The 23,546-nt window shown below is 39.1% G+C and overlaps 1 protein-coding gene across 2 annotated transcripts in view; it reads left to right on the top strand.

Annotated features, from left to right (window-relative positions):
* NTRK2 (neurotrophic receptor tyrosine kinase 2) overlaps positions 1 to 23,546 on the top strand; it is a 196,243-nt gene that overhangs the window by 149,162 nt on the left and 23,535 nt on the right. For both annotated transcript variants that reach the window (XM_071424841.1, XM_071424840.1), the window contains 2 exons: positions 885 to 1,057; positions 4,490 to 4,724. In XM_071424841.1, the coding sequence (XP_071280942.1) occupies positions 885 to 1,057; positions 4,490 to 4,724 (408 nt within the window). The remainder of the gene's footprint in view (positions 1 to 884; positions 1,058 to 4,489; positions 4,725 to 23,546) is intronic.

Raw genomic sequence — 23,546 nt, 5'->3', positions numbered from 1 at the left:
TGTACCTCTTGACTACAGAGACTATTAGTGGTTTATTGTCAATTATAATTATTCCTCATTTAATTGGTGTCAGGACATGCTTTTTTTTTTTGTGCATGAAATTGTTTTCTTGCTTTTGAAATGTGGTTTGTAAGGAGAAATCAGAAACTGCCTATGTGTGACAGTTAAATTAGTATTATTTCATTATACAACATTTAAGCCTCCTATTTGATCCAATGATGCCCCAGAATTCCTCTGTGCACCTGCTTTCCTCCATGTCTATCACTTTAGGATTTGACCTTCAGTTACTTACACATATGCCTAATCTTAGTCATGTGAGTAGATTTACAGAATTTCAAAGAAGTTTTTGGCTGAAATCTTAGGTTATTCTGGTCTAGGGACATTTGTGTAAATCTACCTAAGGGACTAACATCAGCAGTACATAAAGAATGGATCTACATTAATACCATGTATTTTAAACAAGCAGAGTTTTATTTTAAAGAAATAATAAGAAAGATAAATACCAGCAGGATACTAGGGGTTGCTTGAGTTAAATGCTCAAGGATACAAACCAGCTGTGTACTAGTATATTTTTGGGATGAGATCAGTTTATTTGTTCTGTGTTTGGAAAACACTTGTCACAGCAAGAGCATAAGTATTCATACATTCTCTTACAAGAAAACTGTTTGTTTGGAATAACATGTGGCAGGAGAATGAAAATTGTACTGCCATTATTTAATTGCACTTCAGATCACATCTGCATTTCTAAAAGAGTTATTTAGAAAGTACTTCCTCCATCCTCCATGCTGTACTGTGTCCTTATCTTACCCTTACAGGGCTATCCCACATATTTCCTACCTTCTGTGAACATCTGTCCTTCCTTATATTTTTATTTTCTCCACCAGACACTGAAAGATGCCAGCGATAATGCCCGCAAGGACTTCCACCGTGAGGCAGAACTGCTGACTAACCTGCAACATGAGCACATTGTCAAATTCTATGGTGTCTGTGTTGAGGGTGATCCACTCATCATGGTCTTCGAGTATATGAAGCATGGAGATCTTAACAAATTCCTCAGGTAAATCCATGAACATGTGTTGTGATCCTGAGCCAAAAGTGGGCAGAAAAGGTAGCTGTTACTGGTACTTAATGTGAAATTAATAGCTACCACTGGAAAAAGCAGACACGTAGGAAAAAAAATTGTAAGACTCTTGTCTTTTGTACCAGGATGTGGGGCTCTGTTTCTTTGACTGTTTGGAAGTACCATTAAATCAAGCTTTGTACCAAAGAAATATTGTTTCCAATATATTTCTGTGTATTCTGAAATGTGTGGTTATAAATCCTACAGTAAGAATGATTTTCTTACAGGCTTTCTGGTAGCATTTGGAAAATCCCACTCAATACTTATTGCTATCTGTAGGTGTCAGAGAGCTTCTGAAGACTAACCCCTTTTCTCTTCCCTCTTCTCAGTGTTTTGGAAAGATTGCTATAAATATGCAGCAAGAAAACTGTGAGCCATGGAAACTTCTGTGAATTGGAAAATGCTACACTTTGGGGTTCAGATTAGAGCTTTATCTCAAAGCTGTTCAGGAATGTGCATAGGAAATTGAAATTTGTCGGTAGAGCAATTATAAATAAATAGATGATACATAAGGTTCACAATAATAGGTAACCCATGATCCAGGAAGTTATGAACAGAGGCCTCATGTATGTGCCATTTCTACCTGCACTTTTTGACATAAAAATAAACAGTTAAGAGATGTCATTTGCTCTATGTTAAAAAATAAGAGATATTCTTTCAATGTCTAGTGTGTAATTTTATCAATAAATATCACAAAGATATTTCAACGTACAGATGTCTTTCCTGCTAAAGATAGCAAGGGGTACCACCATCTTGGAAGATATCTCTAACAAAGCTGTAAAATAATCAAAATAGATGTCTCTTTAAATGGATTAATATTTTCTATATAACTGAAATGACTATGATTGCTAATGCTGCTATTTATGCATTTTCTGATAGCATATGTGAAATGAGTTTGCTGTCTTTTTACTACCTCTTGAAAAAGTAGCCATGCCATAAAACAAATGACATCAACTAGCATCCTCCCTTACTGGCAGGGCTAACAGGTTTGACAGAGAAACTGGGATCTGGACTGGAGATGAAGAACAAACACTACTATTCTTCCCAGAATGGTTGTCTCTCTGGTAAAGGATTTAAGTATATTTTAGAATTAAGGGCATTTATGTTTGTCTGCTTGGTCTTCTGCTGTGAATCAGGAGAGAACTGCTGTTTCCCTAGCTGCCATCCTAGTACATTTTCAGAACACTGAATTTCCATTAGAAGAAGCCAGATTCTCAGTTGATGAGAAATAATTTCTTACTCCATAAGAAATGCTTATTACGCCTGATTCTTTTTGATTGGATTTTTCTTACATTGTAACTCTGATTTTGAATTATTGTACAGAAAAGTATTTTAGCAGACAGTATATTTCCTACTTCAAGGCCTTCACTTTTAAAAAAGCTATTAATCAGCCCTTGTCTTTAGAACATAAAATGATTATGCTGGGACAAGCTATTAAACCTAAGCTTCAATTTGTCATTCCTCTCACATTTTCTGCAGCTTGTGCTGCAGACCAGAGGTTCACAGCAAAGTGGCCTGTTCCATATTTCTTACCCTGCAGCGCCACCAAAGGCTGTTGGAGAAAAATTGATCTGAAAATTTAACCCAAATGAGCCGGGCTGCCTGCATGCAGCCAAAGCCTGTTCAGATCTAGGACTAAAGCTGTAAACTCGTGCCTGCCCAGGGCTTGGTCTGTAGACTAGTGGATGACGTGGCTGCAGAGAATATCTGTCAATATCCCTGGCCATTGCAGACACTGAAAATCACCTCATTTTTGGCCAGCATCGAGTGGACAAGCAAGCTGGAATGTTAGGAATAATCTACAAATTCCTTTAGATACAGACCATGTCCTCAGGGAAACTAGCAGAAGATGAAAAGTTCTTTAATTTAGCAGGTCAGAGATTTGTGTCTGAGTACACTTATTAAAAAAATCCATGCATGATAAAGGTACAGTACTTTTCAATAGGAATTTGCTAGTGAGTTTTAGGTGGATATTTCATGTCCTCCCATTTATTCCTGCCCCCAATCAACCTAGACCAGATGAATGGCTGCCTGTGCATACCCTGTGGCAGAAAGTTGCTTTGCCTGGTACCAGATACAGTCCCAGCAATGCTGCACACCCTCCTTCATTTCTTTCTCACATCTGTCACTTTGCTCATGAAATTCTTCCCTTGGGGCAATTTTAATATCGTATTTCTAATTGGTAGTGTCAGATTTGATCTCACAGATTTTGATTAATTTGAAAATCTTTTCCAAACTCCTGCGCCCTTACCCTAGAGAAAAATTAAGGCCTCATGTCTATTGAGGAGAGAAGAGGAGAGGTGGTCTCTTTGAAAGAATAGTTTTCAGGATTGGAATAAAAAAAAGGGCATCTGAAAATACAGAAAAAGAGAATGGATGGAAAAGGATATTTAGAACATTATAAAATCTATCACATGAGTAGTGATTGCCAGATTACCTCATTGACTGGACAAGGATTAGCTACTAGTTCTTCCTGCAAACATTGTTCATATGAATGTTTATATCTAGGATGTACAGGCATACCAGGGCTCACATAGTTAAGATGGGTAAAGCTTATGTGACCCAGTACTTCGCTGGGTTTTCCTAATGAAAAATATCTCTGGTTTTGATGAAGTGCATACAAGTACTCTCATTAATCAGTTGATTTTTGCTTCTTAGAGACTTGTTGGTCTTGAAAACATCATATTTCTGAAGACATTTTGTTTTTCCAAATAGCGTGTGTTTTGTATCCTCTTCCTATTGTGAAGGATTCCTGTCTCAGGCAGAACTCACCCTTGGTGATGAAATACGCAAAAATTCTTTCCTGCTGTGCATTTGGATAGGAAATTAGAAATATAAATTTAAAATTGCTGTCCTTGTTTCTAAAATGGGGAAAGAAGTTAGCTCTTTCTTGTTTAAGAAAAGATGGAAGGGTCAATGGCCTGTATCCCTGCAGAAATCAAGGAATTCCAGTCACAGGAAAAGTGATGTTATGCATGCTACTTCATTGACTTTCTCTCAATTGTTTTACAGTCTTACAGAGTGATAAGATTTTCCTTTGGTTCCCAAGCAGGTTCATTTGTCAGCCTTTCTCCAGAAAAGATTACTAGAATGGAACAGGAGAAAGGTGATGCTTTCTGACAGATGGGCACTATTGTGAACACATATGCCTTATTTCCTTGAGTAATATATACCCTGTTTGTAGTGCTCTTCAGACCACCTATCATTCATCAGTAAAGGAAAACAGTAAATGAGAAAAGCCAAGACAAAAAATTTTCCCTATTTTTATAGCAATTTTGGTGGAGTTGTGTGGACTGACACTCACTGATGCCTTTCACTTCACCACCTCACGAGTGGCCTATCAGTTTATTAGATTGTGCTTTGGTGCAGGGCACATGGACCAGATGCAGGACTGATGGCAGAGGGCAACCGTCCTGCTGAGCTGACCCAATCCCAGATGCTTCACATTGCCCAGCAGATTGCTTCTGGTATGGTTTACCTGGCATCACAGCACTTTGTGCATCGGGATCTTGCTACTCGGAATTGTCTGGTTGGTGAAAACCTACTGGTGAAGATTGGGGATTTTGGGATGTCTAGAGATGTGTACAGCACAGACTACTATCGGGTAAGTGAATTGCTATAGTAAGCTAGGCCTTGTTTAATCTTCTTACCACATTGGTGTGACTGATCTGCTTTTATACTTAACCATCTGTCTGTCAGGTAATTTAGAGCCTAGCATATGGAGAACCTGGTTCTGAATTTAAAGGTTTTGGTAAACTCGGAGAGTTAATCAGTAGTCTGTCATGTTTTGTTGTTTATATATGTTGGGTTTAGATTCTAAATCACAGAAAGGTCTTTTTCTCTGGGCAAAAATCTTGCACGTTTTCTTGGCATAAGTGAAGAAGAAACAACAGATAAAAAGGGTAATCAAACTTTGCCCAACACTTTGAAGCTATTAAAATATGTTCTTAAATACTGCTAAGAAAAATGGAAATGGTAAATTTGGGAAGCAGTTGTATAATGCATCAGTTAACTAGAGGAAAAATAAGTACTGGGCAGCAGCAGTGACCAGTTACTTTACTCAATAAGAGATTAGGTGAGAAGTTTGTTATACTGAGCACCTGAAAGGTTTTCCTGCCTTAAACCAGGGCTTTAGTCCTTCTTCTTAATGTTGAAGAGCTGTTTTGCAGAGGATAAGAGTAGCCCAATGCTCTTTTCATTCTGAGTGTTTTTCCTGAACTTGGTTGCCATAAAGTGCGATCTGAATTTTGCAAAGGGTTTCAGAGATTGCTGGGCTAAACAAATTGAGTGCATTAATGCTGTCGTTGATGCAGTCTTTGTACTATGTGATAAGTCATCTAGTTGATACCATTTGCTGTTTGCTATCACATTTGTAGTTTCATGATTGGAACTGAACCTGTTTGTGGCTTGGGGAAGGCAATCCATGACCAAGCTGATAATTTACAAACCCTAGAGTTTATCCTGTAAGGCAATCTCATCATCCTTAAGCACATGTTTTGTATCTGCCTCTCTACTCCTTATTTCTTATTCCTTTTTCATTATTACTTTCTTAGCCAGTCAATTTGGATTGTGTTATTAAAGGAAAGTGTCACCTCACCATCAGTATTGGTGGGATGCCTGGGAAGAGATTGTCTCCACATCTGGCTAAGGCTGGACAGGGTAGACGATGCTACACTTTTGAAAATTATTGTTGAATGCTGATTCACTTAAAAGCTCATAAGGTACTATTAATTTACTTTACAGTTTACTTAACTGTAAATGTTCACTGTTAATTTTCTTTCCTTTCAAAGACAAACCTAGTATTTAGTAAACATATCCAGATTCCTCTTGTATATTGTTATTTTGGAAACTGGCACTCTGAATTATTTGATCAACATAAAACAAGCATGACTGCACTTCATAGCTTAAAAAAATATACAGGATGGTAATAACTTTCTCTGTGTTTTAAAGGACACCTGTGAGCAGAGGTTAAGGTTTCTTGATTTTGCATCTGATTTTGCATATTGCAGTTTTGTACCACTTGTTGGGACTGAAGTCATGTCTCTGTTCCATACTTCAGTGTTTACCATGTCAGTTGTTACACTTAAGAATCAATGTATATGCAAGACAGAGCATGTTTCCAAAGGTTGTTACAGTGGAGGCAACATTTTGGAACATATACTTTGCTTATTTCTGGTAACTCCCCCTGCTGCATAAAAGCTACCTGCAAAAGGGGATAGAAGCTCAGTAGTCATATGGCCTTCCTGGAGACATCAGTGTACCTGATCACACACATCTGGGTTTAATCCTTGAGTCTTGCACATGAGTACTCAAGCAAAGCTTCTACCCACTGAAACACAAATTTAGAACAATACCCATGACCCAGACAAAGCAGTAGTCCAGGAAATCCTGGGTAACCTGGATAGTCTTTGGGCACCTCTGAAAGGATCTCATTTAAGAGGTACATTGTATTTCCCTCTGTCCCTCATAACAGAATCCCTCTCTTCTTCCCTCCTTCTCTCCCTTATCTTCATCTATTTTTGAGGTGAAGGAGGGCGTCTGGGAAGTCCAGGGAGTAACAAAGGAAGAGGGAGTAGTGTGAAGAGTGTACAATCATTGATGTAAGAGAGGGAACAAATAAGGTGGGAAAGATAATTGTGAGAGGTGTTAGTGAAAGACAGAAATGCAAATGAAGAGAGAAAAAGGTAAACAAGTGTCAAAGGGGATGGTGTAAAATAACATAGCCCCATCCAAACTGGTGGTATAAGCTTGCAGAGTGATGGGTGGATATGAAACTTCAACTTGGGAAGTTGCTTGTTCTACACAGTAAGAAGAACAAGAAGAATAGCTTTTCTGGCGCCTCATGTTCCAGTTGGTTTCTAATTAGTGCAGAGGAGGGATAGAGCCACAGCCTGCCATGTCACCATATTTCACAGCTGATAAATTTTGAAGTTCCAGTTGAGCCTGTGAAGTTTTGGCCTGCCATTTCTGAGACATATGTGGGCCGGTCAGAAGATGGTCATGAAAAAATCAAGGCAATGATGAAATCCCAGATGATTGCCTGGAGAATTGCATCCTTGGCAGGCCTAAGTCAATGATAACACTGGAATGGCACTGACGTACCATACCTAATTGCTTATAGCAGGCTAAGTCTTTTTAACTGGTCAGGCTTAAACACTAACAGAGAAGCAAATCATCCCCAACCCTGACAGCTTTATCTGATGCTCACTGGAGAGATTTACACAATTCCAAAAAGTTCTGCAAAAAACGGTTCGTCATTTGTGGGTTTTAATACACTGGAATTGTTTTTTTGTTTTTTGGAGCCTGCCACTCAGTCATGATGTTAGATTTGCCCAAGATGATTATTTATAGCTTGCTTCTGTAAGATAAGGATGATCCCAAGTCATTGTGCACTGTTAGATTTTTAATGACATTCTGCATTGAATCAGCTCAGCTGTTAAGAGACGCTTCAGGGAAGAGTGGGAGAGAAGTAACCCTTGGACTGGGAATACATATGATGTGTGGCCGTGATTGCACAAGCTTTCCTTTTTTCTCCCCCTTTCTTTTTTCCTGTCTTTTTCATCATGCAGGAATCTTGAAAGTAGGGGAAGTCCTGATGTACATGCTAGCATCCAATGTAACAGAAGTAGGATTTGATAGTCAGACCCCGGGGATATGAAAAAACTGTGATGATTTTTCTTTCCCATAAGTGCTCTACACCCCAGGCCAAAGTTAAACAACTCTCAAGTAATTGGTTTGGTTTGTGAGCCAAACAGCTCTAGCAACACTGCTGAACTGCAATCCTTATAGCACAAAAGACCCTTTCACAAAGTTATTTGATTGGAGAGCTGAGGTCTCAAGTTTATTAGGGGCTTTTATTTGTTTTGTTGATAGCTGAGGTTTGCTGTTTGATTTCCTACCCCCACAGGTCAGGGTTTCCTATCTTACTCTAAGATACCCAGGTAATTCTTTAATGTAGCTTTCAGTGCTTTTAAGTGCTGACACTAAAGCCTGGGAAGAACCACTTTGTTGTTACTTGTTCTTGCATTCAGAGATAATATATCAGGGCCTTTTTAGGCTTCCAGTTCACATTTGCAAGTGATTGCTCAGTACTTGATCTTAAAATAATTTCAGCATTTCTTAATTATAAGCAAGAAGCTTGAAAAAAAGTAGAAGTCATCTTATCCCAGTACTTGGAAAAACTTAACATGGATAGCTTTAAGCATCCAGCCTGGTCAGCCAACTACAGGCTTGAGCCAAGGTTTGGGATGAAACTGTGATCTCACCAGACTAAGCAAGAGCTTTGCCATTACCTTCATTAGGATCTGAGTTTCACCCTTCCACACTTTTATGTTTGTCCAGTGCAGGATAGACATTCTGTTTCTTATTTAGATTTATGGAGCTCAGTTTTGTAATCCCTATTTAGCTATTGTATAACCTACTTGCCCTTATGTAACAGCACAAGAACAGTGGAGAAAATGTGGACTCCTTTTTTCAGTTTGCACAAACCACTCAAAACTCTATTAAAAGACTGGGCCTGGTGTGGTTTCCATCTTTCTTTAAGGCCCAATTTGCCCTAAAACTACAGAGAGTTTCACAAATTAGTTTCTTTCACTTCTGGCACATATCAGGCAGAAGACTAAGAGATGTGTTTCATTATAAAATTCAGTGACTCCATTTGTCTTTAAAATCTTCACATTTTGCACCATTTTGCTATTTAAAGAGAGCATAGCATATCAGATTGGAAGAAGAGACAGAAGTTACTGAGTCTAAGTCTTTCACTCTTGAGGGAAGCCACAGAGTAGGTGTTAAGGGTAGGAGCAACAAGAACCTGAGACCTCATCATGCTGAAGGGAAAACACCAACACTCACTAGTACTTTAGCCCCTTCTATATAAGATACCAAGCCTCATAAAAATTCTAGTCTGTCAGGGAAAAGAAGAAGTTTTCAACAGTGTCCTAAGCACCTAAAGAGAAGCTATGCTTGGCAAAATTTCCTGAGAGATCTTAAGAACTCAGTCACACCTAACACACAGCAAGATGTGAGAGCAATCCCCATCAGACATTTCTGTGAAAATTGCCTTCTGAACTGGCAAACTGTAGAAAGCTATGTGGGCCCAAGCCAGCTGCACCAGCCTGTGGTATAACTTGCTTTTGGTGATGCTCCTCAGAGCACATCTGGCCTTGCTTCCTGTCCTCAGTGCCTTAGAGCAGTGTGGGAACCAAAGATGATCCAGATTCAAATCAAACAAGAGGGAAAACAAAAAGGCAAGTCCTGAAGAAAGACTTTAGTTGAATGAGTTAATAAGGTGCAGCCTGCAAAATGCTGACAGGCTTTTTCTCAAGTACCTCTCAGGTATAGAACAGGCTTCAGAACTTGTGTTCCTGAAGCCTGGATTTCTGACTCCTGAACCACTCCTGTCCTGTCACACAGTCCCTTCTTCTCAAAATGGATGTTGCAAATAAGTAGGATCCTGTGTTGTGAGTGCTTTTTCCAAAAGGCTGCACAACAGCTTCTTTGTCCTAACAGCTGCATTTTTTTTTAATTCAGCAACCTGAATTAACTCATGAGCAATAGACACCTACTTGATCACATTATTCTTTCCAATCTTTAAATCTCAATTGTATTTAGAGAAACTACTCCTGTCCCCTACCAGACTGTCAGAAAGAAGGCCCACTATCAGGAAAAAAAGTGTCTTCATTTTTTTTCCTTTTCACACTAGCCTTTTCCAACGACTTTCAATGTGTGAAAAAGCAATTTTTGTATCTCTTTCTGGTACAGACGTTGCTAGAACTGTGAGTGGTATTTTCCAAATCTGGTATTTCCCTTTCTTTGATTAGAGGTACCTCCCAGCCTCTAATGAAAATATGCTGGATAGTACATCCAAACCCACATAGCCTGTGTCATTGTCACATGTTAACCGTATTGTCAGACAATGCCCTGGGCCACTCTCATCTTCTGCTTCTTCCAAATGAAAAACATCCCTTTTTTTCCCCTAAGCTTTTGGTTTCAGTCCCTCAGTGAATGACTTTGCAATTCATACTGGCACATTTTGTACCTCTAGTGCTTGAGAAAGACTGTGGTTTCTCTTTTATTTTTTTGGTTTCTTTGGGGGCTGGGTTGTTTTGTTTTGTCTTGGTTTTCTTTGGTTTTTTGTTTGTTTTTTTTTAATTAGAATTCAGATCTTGTCTAAATTGGTGTAAAGAACTAAAGAAACAGAATCAGGCTACCAAAAAGTAAACAGCTGATGGAGTGAGAAAGGTTAGTTGGGAAGTTTCCTAGATTTTTGTAGCTTTATTTCCTAATGTTTCTTTGATAATTTCGATTTGATGCTAACATTAAGTAATCTGCGATGTTTGTCTTTTTAAAAAATAGATTTCCCATGAGCTTTCAGTCAAGACAGAAAAAGCTATTAAACCCCTTAACCTCCCAGACTTCCAGAAAAACTAATGGTTACACAATTTGCCATTTCAGGCCTATTTTAAAAATACATAGATTTTGGACCTTCTTGCTACATAAAAAAGATGAACAACTCTTTTGAGAAAACATTTTGACACTTGTGAGTGTTAAAGTCGTCAACAAGCAGTTCTTATTCTGATTTTTGCTGTTCCTTAGCAAAGCCAAAGTAGCAGTTTGAAAAACAGTGAAATAACATTAGAATTAAAGGAATGGAAGAGCATCCTGCCCACTAACCATTCCCTCCTCCCTTCATGTATGAATCTAATGTTGTAGAGTTCTGTATTTCTGGAAACTGCATGATATACTTTTCTGGTGACACTCTATGAAATGTTTTCCAAAAGATAAGGCTAGTAAAATAATCACCAGAGAGTGATCTCATTTAAGCTATTTCCAGTACCTAATGCCTATTTGCAAAAGAATTAATGCATGACAGCAAGGGGCTAAAAAAAGAAAAGGCTGGTTTATCATTATTTGGGCTGTAACTAGCCAGGCAAACATCATGATACAAATGTTTACAGTGAGGAACAAGTGTCTGTCTATTCTGAAAGGGCAATAGCAGCAAACACCTGCAGGTCTCAGCTGTCACTACAGAGATGAATACCTGTGTGTGGGAGTTTGGAGGAGGCTGCACTAAAGAAAACAAGAAAGAGTTACTGGGAAGTCAAGCAGCTTGTCAAGGCATTCTCGTAGGTGTGTGTATTGAATTGTCACAGTTTGAAGGCACAGTTTGAAGGCTTTTTATTAGCTGCTATTTTTGCATCCATTGCTCAAAAGGAAATTATCTGCTTCCCTACATGGACTTCTCGGCTTTCCTCCTCCGTCAGAGTCTCATTGCATCATGTGTAGTGCTGGGGAGGACAGAGGGTTCCAGCAGCCCTGGAAGACGTGCACAGATGATTTCATGCAACTGGAAACAATACAAGAAATAATAGGCCAGCTTGAGAGATGTACATCCAAAGTAGCTGCCTTGAAGTCAGTGCAGTAGCTCTGAACCTAAAGTAACATAATCACAAGCAGAATTAGGCCTAATGATTTTAAAGGGCTTCCTAAAAGTCACTGTAGCATCAGTTTTTAAAAACTGGTATGCACCGGGACATGGTGTTTTCCTGATGATCAAGGGTAAGCACCACTGCTTGATACCTGTCGCTACTTGCGCATGCCAGAATATATTCTGTGCTGTGCAGGAGGTATGGTCTGTCCCCAGCTTTTACTTACACAACTACTGGTTGGATTCCTGGTTTTGTTTGCAATTACAGCTGTTTAACTTTTTCAGTTCTTCACTGAAAACCTTATTTCAGCTTTGTCTTAAGCAAGAACAAATTCCAAATTTTAGTACAGCTGTAGATGTAGTCAGTTCCTAAGTGAAGTTTTTTCATCATCTTCACATCAGGGTTATTGGTCTTACTTGCACTTCTGCTTCCATCTGTTTTCACCAACACAGATCCTAAGAGGTGAGTCCAAGAAAATTCTCCATATTAGTGTTAGGAGAAGGAACATCAGATGTCCAACATGTGTAGAGTGTTGCATTTAACAATCATTTCTTACTAAACTCTGTCTTGCAGTGTTAATGATAGGTTGGTAATACAGAAAATGAGACTTTTAACTGGGAGGTTGTGACATACTTCACTTAGCCAGACTAAAGCCCCCTTTTGTTTTAAATGTACAAATAGGAAGACAGCTTCATGGCTCCTGGAGTACATTCTCCTTCAGTCTGTGAGATCAAAGAGTGTAAAGACAGCAGAAACAAAAACCCATAATAACTAGGTTGAAAAATTAAGCTGATTAAAAGACAGACTAAAGTAAAGTGACCTTGTTGCTGTGACTAGTTTCTTGATTACCTATTGAATTTCAGTGCCTAATATTTCCTTGTGAATCCACCAGCACTAGATTTATACCAACACAGTTCCCATGCAGCATGCCAAGAAACAGGTTCATCTTGAGAAAAAAAGTTCAAGACAGGAGGCAGTACCTAGAAACATATGTTATGCAGAAATCCTGTTGAGCTACACTATAGCTTAAAGTGTTGACTGTGTGCCAATCAAGATATTAAAGTGTTTGGAAATTTTCAAATGGAATTTTTCCCTCTGTTTGCTTCTGTTAAAAGCTTTAAGAATTCAGTATTTGGTTCCATGCTGGTTATGGAACAGATATTACAGTTTTCAAGGGTCTCGAAGCTTTGGATTTCCCACCTTATTGTTAAAGCATTTTAATGGAGTGCTTTTCAGCTGGTTGCTCCTGCAGTATGCAGTTGGTGAGAGGCATAGGATCCACATGCACGCCTATAGGATAACAGGAAGTCTACACAGTCATCGTCACCAGTGGCTGACACAAGCTTTTCTGTTGAGGGGCTCTTAGCACAGATGTTCATTAACTTAAAAAGTCCTTTTAAAATTATACATACAAAACTGAATCATTCTCAAAAATAACCACACATATGGATATAAATTGCAGGAAAGCAATGATTCACACATTGAAATTAGCCTTAGGAACGGCAATTTGGAGAGCTTTGCAGAACTGTGATCGTAATCGCCTCATTCCATTAAGTAGCAGCAGAGCTGTTCGGAGCTATTTTTTTGCAGGTGCTGAAACGATTTAACTGTTGTTTAGATGATTAGCACATAAGAGAGCCATGTCCTCAATCCCATCCCTGTTCACAATTTGCTGGATTGTACTTGGAATATTGGTGGAGGCTATTTCCATTGACTTTACTAGAGCCAATGTTTTGCCGAGGGTTTTAGAAAGTGAAAAGTTTATGGTCAACCTTTTCTAGGCATAAAATGGCAAGAGAAATTTTTAAGTAATTTCTGTTGTTTTTCTTCCTGTGCCAGGCCTTTGTGCAGACTAATAAAGCCTTTTAGTATGAGGAGGAACCATGTGTAAATATCTGGAGATACTGTACTGCAGTGCCACAGATTGTCACTTTTGGCAGGCAATCTGCAAAGCAATTTACAGAATTCCAAAGGTTAGCAGCTGAAACTGTTGACTTTTCGATGTGTGATGTGCACAGTGTGAGGAAAAGATGGTGTGAGAACAAAATCAGTAAAAGATCTCTGGGAGCACAGTCGGATACTGGAATGGCATCTCCTGGGTGCTGCAGAGCACTGGTGCGATCTGTGCAGCCGCCACTGCTGATGGTGGGACAGCACAGAAAGGCCACCCAGAGGGAGCAATCCTTAAATGGGAATTCTCCTTTGATGTCTGGTCACAGAATCAGCTCCCAGCAGTCTTTGCAGGCTTCCAGCTGGAAGGTTTTCTTATGCAAATGGCCTCTCTCCTTGCACTAAAGAAAGCAGTTGCTAGGCAGTTTTCCGAAATATGCATTTTTTACCCCGGGCTTGACGAACAATCGACACTCTTTTGGCCCACAGAACTCAGGAAGCAGGGGAAGGAAGAACTAGACAATTAGACTATGAAGTGGTATGGGTAACAGGATGGATGGAGAGGATGAGAGGACAGCACCAGCTAGTAATAGAGCCGAGGCTGCAAATCTGGCTTTTTGTGTGTGCATAGCAAAGAACTACTGGTGGTGACGGAAGAGGGGAAGAACTGTGTGACACTTCAGATCATTTCCATCTTCAGCACTCTCTGGATCCTTCTTCTGTCCAATGGAGCTTGTCTCCCCTCCAACCTGATGTGGAAGGGAAGTCAGTAGCAAAGATTTAATCAGAAGCTGTTGGCATCAGTGACAGAGAACATGCAGTCAGAATCTGTGGTTACCTATGTAGCTGTAACACAGATGCCATTGTGAAATGTTTTCAATACCAGATGTCATGAACAGTGGTGAAGTTTTTGACACCTTGTCAGGAACTGCTCTCCAAGCTTCCCAGAAGGTGAGGACTCCAGAAACAGACTGATACTGCATCTTACAGTCTCAGGAACTTTGTAATTAGACTTAAGAGATAATTTGGCTTTGAATGATAATCTTACATAAAATGGAGCCAAAACAGGTATAAAATGCCGTCAAGCTTCTAGCTGTGTCCTAACTTTAGGAAAAGATGAAGGCCTGATTTAAGGTGGGTTGCTGTTCTTTTGAGGTCCCAGGGGGCCCCCTAAGCTGCTTGTTTGCTGGTAGCAGCAGGCAGGCAAGGAGACTTTGCAGGCCTCTGAGGGTGCTGATCGGGTAGGGGTTTATTGGGGGTCCCACCCCCAGGAGCAGCATGGTTTCTGAGGGAGAAGGGGGAAAGGGGGAGGGAGTGGGAGAGAGGGAGAGCCTAGGGAGCAAAGGGCTGAGAGAGAGCCTGGTCTACCTGGCACAGCTTAACAGGGAAAAAGGCTTGGGCCAATGGGATTACAGATACATGATACTGCAGGGGAGGATCACAGGCTTGGAATAAACCCTACATTTTCGAGGGGTGAGACAGAGCATACAATTTAACTAAAATGTAACACCACAAAGGTGCATGACAGAATATGCACCTTCTATCAAGGACAGGTGCAAAAGAATTAGAAAATATTGTGGTGACTCAAATACTTCTATCTCCATTAGGTGGGTAAACAAACATCCAAAAGAAAAGCCATATGAGTGGGAAGTAACTTAATTTACTTTACAGTGTACTGAAATGCTTTTAAGAAAAAAAAAAAAAACAACTAGCTTAATACCCTTGAATTTGCTTTCAAAAGTTACTATTTATTTGCCCTTAAAAATATTCTTGCAACACTGCTGTCCAGTCCATGAGGATTTGAAGAGCTTACATTAAATTTGATGTACAATCAGTTCCTATTTCTCTTCCACAGTTCATTTCATCCAGGGCTTGATATTGCCATAGTGGTGGCTCAGGTGTTTGGGCTGGGAGCAGAGTCAGACCCATTGAAATTATCAGATAGCACTACAAACACTGAGAGGTGATGCAAATGAAATTTCAAAACTACTCCCTTATTTAGTCTTATACTTGTTTTCATCTCTAGAGAGGTATAACATTTGTATTTTCTGTCTTCAGTCCATTTCCCAATGCTTTGGAAGAAGTCTAAATGATAGAAATCCATGATTTTTGAGTCTCATCAAACTGTATTTCAGTCCTCTGTTCCATGCAGTTCAAGCTTTTTCCACATGTTCAAGCTTTTTTTCATGAATATGAGTCCTGGAAGTAAACATTGTAAAATGAATGTCACTCCAGTTATTCACATCATACACTTAAAGGCCAGGATTTTAAAGAAAGAGCTATTGTGTGAGACTTTTGATAATAAGGGTGTAAGGCTGTAGATCTACATCTACAAAAATATTGATCCTGTGTAATAAAGGAGTAGACAATGAAAATGAAACAGAATTAAAGCCATTTAGAGATAAAATAATCTTGAGACTACAGTACTGTAAAGCACAAAATATTGGGTCTTTTCTGTTGCTATTGAAAATTACTATGACCTAAGCAGTTAGTGCTACAGCCTGTACAATTTCTCTAGGAGACAGAAAGATGTTGGTACATATCCAAAGAATGAAAACTTGTCTACGTCCCAGACTAATGAGCAAACTGGCATTGACTTTACTGGGACAGAAATTTTACTTTTATTCTTATTACTTGCAAATTTGTAATGGCTTTCTATCTGATTTCACTTCCATGTTCACTGCTAAATCTATAGGGTGAAAAGAAATCACATCCCCTGTGATCCAATTCTTGCATACCACACCATGAAGCAAATCAAAACGTTTTGCTGGAAATAAAAGCTGGGGTTTTGTTAACTGATATGTAAAATATGATGCCGTCTGAGCCTCCTTTAAGGAACTCTTTTATAACATCATCTAGTCCATTTCAGGGTGTGTGTAAAGAGAGGCCTTCAGATTATTTTATGGCCTGCAAGATTATGTCCCTGTATATCTGGCTGTAATGGTGTACACAGAAAGGGAGAAATCTTAACAGAGCAAATACATTTTTCTCCTTTTCTTTCTCTTCTTTTTCTTTTTCTTTTTATTTTTTTTTTTTTTCCTGGCAGTAGAATTTTAAGAAGAACTGTTCATTAAATGTATTGCCAGATTTCTTTGATAACACATCAACATTGCAATTATTTCACAGCCAGTATAAATATAAAGGGGGGAAAAAAGAAGGGGGAAAAAAAAGGAGGAAAAAAAGGGGGGAGAAAACCCATGCATGACTGTCAGTATGATCACAAATTATTTGTCCTAATGTTTTTGTCATCGAAGTTTCTCATACTGCCTCAGTCCAGGCCCACAAAATAAAACTGTGATGCTATCGGGAGAATATGGATTCTTTCCAGATTGATTTACCAGATGCCTGTCACCACGAAGTCGCTTTGGAAGGCTAACTGATAGGCTGGGCTCTTTGCAAATTACTGCTCTGCATGCAGTCCTTTTGCAGCTGATTATGCTGCCAATGTTATTTTCTGACTATGAGATTTAGTGCAGCATACTGCCTGGCACTATCCTTGTAAAAGATTTTTCTTGCTTGTGAGCTAAGCAAAGGGCAGGGTCCTGCATTCTTGGCTGCCTGTCATATGCATGAGCTGTTTGTTTTTTGGATTCAGCAAGCAGAGTTTTAAATCATCTTTAGCAAAACAAGACACAGAGAAAAAAGAGAGATCAAAATAGAGCTGAATATTTCATGCCATAATTTTGGCAGCACATCTCGTCTTGTCTTCTAGATTGAAAGCACCAATGAAAAAGGGAATTTTGCAGTTTTCAATTGCGTGACTTTTCCATGCTCTTTGAGTATCCTCAAATATTCTAGGACTTGTCTCTCATGCCATATCAGCCATTTTTAGAGAAAAGAATCTAGTGTTGAATAGTTGTGTGGGAAAAGCATAATTTTGTTAAAATAAAGGTCATCAGGGATATGGAAAATAGCATTATGCTAATCAATATGATCAGAAAAAAAGAGGATATGTAAATAAAGCGTTCTTCCTTAAGTATTCCTTTTAATCTATTACATCTTAATACATTTGTTTAAGATGGAAGACAGGAAAAATGAAAAAAGAAAGGAATAGGTCTGATCTATTTAGCCTTCAGATTACATAAAATAGGCAATTAATCTGCACCTGTAGTTGGGTAACTTTCTATTGTAAGTAAAGTTCAAAGGGGTATTTATGGATTCAAAAACTGCCTGAGAATCTCAGAATTCCTAGCTTTAAAATAATTGTGATCCCAGAATTTTAGGAGTACCTGTTTTCTTGCTGTCCTCCTGCTGCTGTTCAAGTCAACTTTGAAAACTAGAAAGAACTAATTGTTGTGTTCTGTTTAAGAATTGGAGAAATGCACATTTTCTTTAAATAGATGCAGATAGGAGATGGAAATTGTGTCCCTAAATCACATGTAAAAGTGGAGAGCAATAAGTTGCAGAATTATTGGTGATTTCATCTCATAAAGGACATGGAAAGTAAGCAAAAATACAAAGGAAGGAAAGGCTAATGGACAAGCAGGGATACAGTGAAAAGGGCCAAAAAGCATTTGAGATTAGCTTTGAAAAGAATACCAAAATAGACAAGAGGAGTCTCTTGACTGTTTAAATGTCAAGAGAATGAGGAGGAAAGTGTTGCCACTGCAGACAGGATGATGTGGGAAGGAGAGTTAATTTGGCCTGAAAGCAAAATTAATCTCTAACATCAGGTCTTGAAAAGATAATGATAAATATGAAGATACAGGCAAAGCAGCCATTGGGATATGAAAGTTAAACCTCGAACACACGCAGAGAAGAGATCCTCAAGCAATGATGAACATTGACAGCCAGTTTTATGATTGGAGACGAAGAGGTCAGCAAACTTTTAAAGCAACATAAACCAGCCCTGCTGCCCAAAGCAGAGGTCCTGCCCTCCTCTTGTCTCAACAGCTAATTCCTGCAACATCTGCTTTTCTGCACCAGCATCAATGTTTCTGGAGCAACTGAACAAACTTCGTTAATGAAACATTCCAGCTGAAAAACAAGCTTTCTTTTTTTTTTCCTGGTTGGAGAGAGGATAAATACTTCTCCAAACCAAAATACAGTACAAGGGCATTCCTGATTAAAATCTTTGTTGAAGGAGAGTCTAAAAGAACTGTACTATATGAGTGCTTCAAAAGACTAAAATAAACATTAGGGTTGAAAGAATACTATTGAAACTAAAGAACAATGCTCGCATAAGAACAAATTTATGCAATCTGGTTATCAAAGAATTTAAGCAAGAGACTGGGAAAAGATTTCTAAAAATTAAAGCATGAGGTTCTTTGACAACCTGTGAACTTAGAATAATCTCATTTTAAGGTGGCACTGTGCAATTTATGAAGGAAATTATTCAACGCAGACAAGCTATGCCTTAGGATGCAAGAGGACCAGAGGACTTGTTGTGCTCCACATAATTCTTAGCTTAGGTACCTTGAAGCACATAAAGAACCAAAACTCTTGCAGGTGTCAGAAGTACTTGGTTAAACAGAGTGCCAGCATGAGTAGCAATCTGAACCACAAATACTTTTGTCTTGATCACTTTATCCTATCATTAGTTTGCACAGAATATACAAAGTAGAGCTGTTAGTATTTATGAAAGACATTTCCGAGTGGCTGGATTTTCAGGGCAAGGAAAATGTTTTGAAAATATTTATTAGTTATGAAAATACTTGTCACTAATTCTGCAACTCTCATTTGGAATTTCTTCTGTTGCTGTGTATTAAACTACTCACACTGCAGAAAATCAGGTTTGACTATGTCTTCTCCATGACTGTGACAGGAAAAGCCCATCTTTTAGTTCAGCATGCAGTCTCTTTGCTCTTGACTTTGATAAGATACAATTAAACTTTAACCCTCAGCATTCCAGGAGGGTTGAGTTCTAGTTTTACAGGTGCTTCTGCTTTACTACAGCAGGAGAAAATACTGCTTTACCTTGTTTCCCAGTGTCCTGCATTACTTATTAGTGAAAGTCAGAAGATTTTAGAGGATGAAAATATGTAATGGTTCTGCTTCTGCTCCAGCTGTATCTCCTTTCTGTTTTCTTCACACTTTTTTTTTTTTAAAGAACTGCGACAATTTGAGCTTACCTTTTCAGCTCGTGACCATTTCAGAACATGAGTGGCTTCTATTTGTCATAAGGTTATTACAACCCTTTCTGGTTCAGCAAGGTAGAAGCTCATTTTAGGTCAAAACATTGCAGCTTTGTTGCAAAGTGAAGTACTGGAGCTTCCACTGGACTGTGCTGGGTTCTCTCTGTAGTTTTAATGTATAGCAAATTCATCACATTCATTATTGCATATTATATGCAATACTCCAAGCTTCTTTCACCGAAAGTACAAAGCCATCACAGCCTCAGTGACTCTAGAGCATTCAAGTTCTGAAAGTCTGTTGATGTTCTGGAGATTCCAAATATGATCAGAAAGTCCAGCAGCAGCAGTCCAACACTGATGTGAGAACCAGGACGCTCGGTCAGTCTCCCTGAATCTTGCATAGTGGGGATAGGGAAATGGACAGACTCATTTTCCTCTTGGATGAAACAGAAGAAGATGTAATAAAGCAAACTGATACCTGTTATTCTCAAAGGTGAATGGTATTTTTCTCTCAATCAACCTTTCTAAAAGCTTCCACAAGGTCTAGAAAAAGCATAATATTCTGTTAGAAGGGGACCAGTGGAAGTTGCCTGGAAGTTAATTGAATGGTTCATTCTTTCTTCTATTGCTGAGTTTGGGACCCTGTTGAATAACATCAAGATGAGCTGTTTGATTTCTATCGGGTGTCTAGGTGCATTTTTCTGATCTTGGTCTTCACTGCAAGCACTGGGAACCTCTAATTGAAGGAAACATGAGCCCCAGGGTGGCTATGGAAGTTTTTCTCCACACTGAAATTGCAGAGACTAAAACTCTGCAACTGTAATTTCAATTATATAGGATGATTCTGTGCCTTTTAAAGAGCAACTACTCAGAATTTAAAAGGAGCCTGGAGACTTCTGCAGACAGGTGAGTTGAATTACAGTTATTACCAGACAGCTATTTCAAGATTACTATCCTTTGAATAAAAAATCCCCCATCCCCATGAAACACCATCAAAATGTGGCATTTATTTGTCCTTCCACGATTCTTCTGGCATTCAACACATAATGTGAAATTTCCTGTCCTTCACCTCAACAAGGTGCTTTACAAAAAGCTTTCTTCTTGCTTTATAGAAAAAAACACTGACCACTAAAGTTTCTAGTGTATCAGACTAAAGTAATGAAATTAAAAGACTTAGATACTCATTTGATTTCGATAGTTTTTGATGTGTAAATGCTAAAACTGGTTCTCTCATGCGCATGAAAGAGCAGGGGGATGGGCATACCCAAATCTGTATTGTTGTTGTTGTTTTCCACTTCTGTGAGACCCCACCTGGAGTGCTGCATCCAGCTCTGGGGCCCCCAAGATAAGAAGGACGTGGACCTTGGAGGGAGTTCAGAGGAGGGCCACTAAGAGGCTGAAAGAGCAGGAGTTCTTCAGCCTTGTGGTTAAGAAATATTTAACAGCTCCCTCCTTTCTGAGCACAAGATTACTATCCTTTGAATAACAAATCCCCCATCTGCATGAAACACCATCAAAATGTGGCATTTACAATCCAGCAAATGTGCAGTATTCAACAGAGGTTGTATAGAAAAACATTATAAGATCCTGTAATTCAAAATGTTTTCCATAATGCATCTTTAGATTGCTAATGGCACTGGAATCTTTTGCTCCAGAGGGAAAAAACCCATATGTATCATACATGTGATATAAAAATATTTATATAGAAATGATACAATTGTAAACATGTGAGCAGTTGCCCTGATGAAGTACATTCACAAATGTTTCTGCCTTTATCCGCTACACATAAACATGGTTACCCAAGGACTTGTTGTAAATGCCAAAGATCTTCAGACATTTCATTATGTTTTAATTCAATATGCAAAGGTGATTTTTCATTTTCCTACCAAATGAAAGGTTTAATCCATTCCTGCTGATGTGAAATGCACCTGGTACATAAAAATAAGCGACAAAGTGTGGTGGAAACTCAGCCCATCTTCAAAATTAGACATCTCACATAGGGCTCTCCATTCTGGCCTAATCTTCTCTGACTAGACGGATGCTCTCCTGACCTTCCTACCCTGCCCAAGCAAGTTCAATATGATATGGAGACTCTCTCCCCTTTCCAAAAAATGACTGAGCCTGTTCTTAGATATGAATCACATTTTCTTATAAGTTACCTGCCCTATCTCTTGTCAGTTTTTGTGGACATTTTCTTCTATTGTGCCAGAGTCTATAAGATCAGGATGTGGGACGTTAGAGGTCACTTCTGACAGTTCCCATTATTTCTTGTGTGTGAACCAGTCCGTAGATTTAGTCTTATCCTTGCTTGCACCTACCAGTACTGTCCATTTATGTGGATGCAACTCCAGAATTTTAGTACCCATTTTGTATAAAAATACTTTCATCTGTTTTTAATTTGTCTCCTGGTAATTTTCTTGAGTATTCTCTTGTTACAGTTCTTCAGACTTTGTTAATGACTATTCTGCAGTAGTTGCTGACTGACCTCACTTTATCCATCATTTTAGTGAATTTATAAGCAACTGCACACTGACATGTGAGGGGGCCATGCCTTTGTAAAGTGGCAGAATTATGCCCTGTGCCATGTTGTTGGTACCTATGTTGGTGATGCTCACTGTCTTTAGTTTCTGTGGCAGCAGATGCTTATTGAGCTGTTTATTGTGCATTTAGCTAACTGCATTAACTAGTCAGCCCCCCAGGTTGACTATGGCAATGTCCTTCCGACTCTAGGCTATTGAAGATGTTGAATGTAGCTGGTTGTAACACTGGCCTCTGAGGACTTTACTACTGCCTTCTCTCTGACCTGAGAAGTGACCTTGAAGTCTTACTTACTGCTTCTTGTACTTTAACCAGTTTTCACTCCCTAAAAAGGCCTTTTGTAAACCTTTTAGCTGCCTTTTTTTTTCTTTTTCTTTTAATAGCCTCTGATGTAGAGCCTTATCAAAGGTGTTTGTTTTGAAAATCCACATATGCTGTGTCTGCTGTATCATCTTTGTTCACACCCATCCTGTAGATCACCTTTGGGCTGATAGAGTGAGATCTCTTCCAGCAGATTTTTTTTTCCACTCTGTTCAGAAAGATACAGAGAGTTGGTTTTTTCCATGCATCAGCTCCCTATTTATTTTAATGAGAAACCTGAAGTTTCCTGCCTGCATGCCTTCTGACTCAGGTGAATCCCTGGTAATGTTAAGCAGTTTCTTTATTTTCTTGGGGGAAAAAAAATCTTTATCTTTTCTTTCTTCCTGCAAATCCTTTAACATTTTTTGTTTCAAACATTATTTCCTGTTCAATAAAATGACTTCCAATTGCATGAAACCAGAGCCTTACACAAATGCTGCAAACCCTGTAAAACAGTTTTCATTCTTAGTTTAGGCATTCTTATATCTTGCAAACAGTTCTTCTGCACTTATTCATCTTTTATGTACCAATTTGTGTAGCAGCAGCTCACATGTAACAGGGCTAGGGTACTGAAATTTATAATGATCAGTCCTTTTCCCTTTTGAAATCAATGCAAGATCAGGTGTAAGGCAACATAGAAGTCCCTGAAAGAAGCAATCCAAGCAGAAGTCTCCTTTGGTGGTCTCAGCTAAGGAGGAAGCTAGATGGGCTGTGTGTCTTCCTTTGGGAAGCTAGATGGGCTGTGTGTCCTTTGTTGTCATGCCTGAGACCTGCTCCCCAGCCGCAGCTGCAGTAGGTCCCCCTGTTTCACAGGAATACCAAGCAGCGCTTTTGTTGGGTGTGTTGGGTACTTCAGCTCCAAAACCCTGTGACACTTTATGGCACAGCAAGTTCTCACTTGTATCTGAAGTAAATTTTCAGTACCGAGCTGGTTGTTCAAGAGGTTGGAATAGAGAAGGAGAGTTGAAACATTTGTTATGTCCCTTGCATAAGTGGGTCTGCCTGGGACATAAACAGCTTCATCTCGTCTTCAGAAAAGTGCTGACCCAGTGGGGTTTTCTTCTTCTCTGTTTTGTTTGTGTATTTTGGGGAGCACGCCAGTTTTATTGACCTTCTGAGGGCTCCCTTCATGAATAA

Source organism: Agelaius tricolor, unplaced genomic scaffold (genome assembly GCF_023055355.1).
Source record: "Agelaius tricolor isolate 1412-34295 unplaced genomic scaffold, bAgeTri1.0.p SCAF_4, whole genome shotgun sequence".
NCBI classification, from domain to species: Eukaryota; Metazoa; Chordata; class Aves; order Passeriformes; family Icteridae; genus Agelaius; species Agelaius tricolor.
This window is presented reverse-complemented; position numbering and strand designations above follow the sequence as displayed.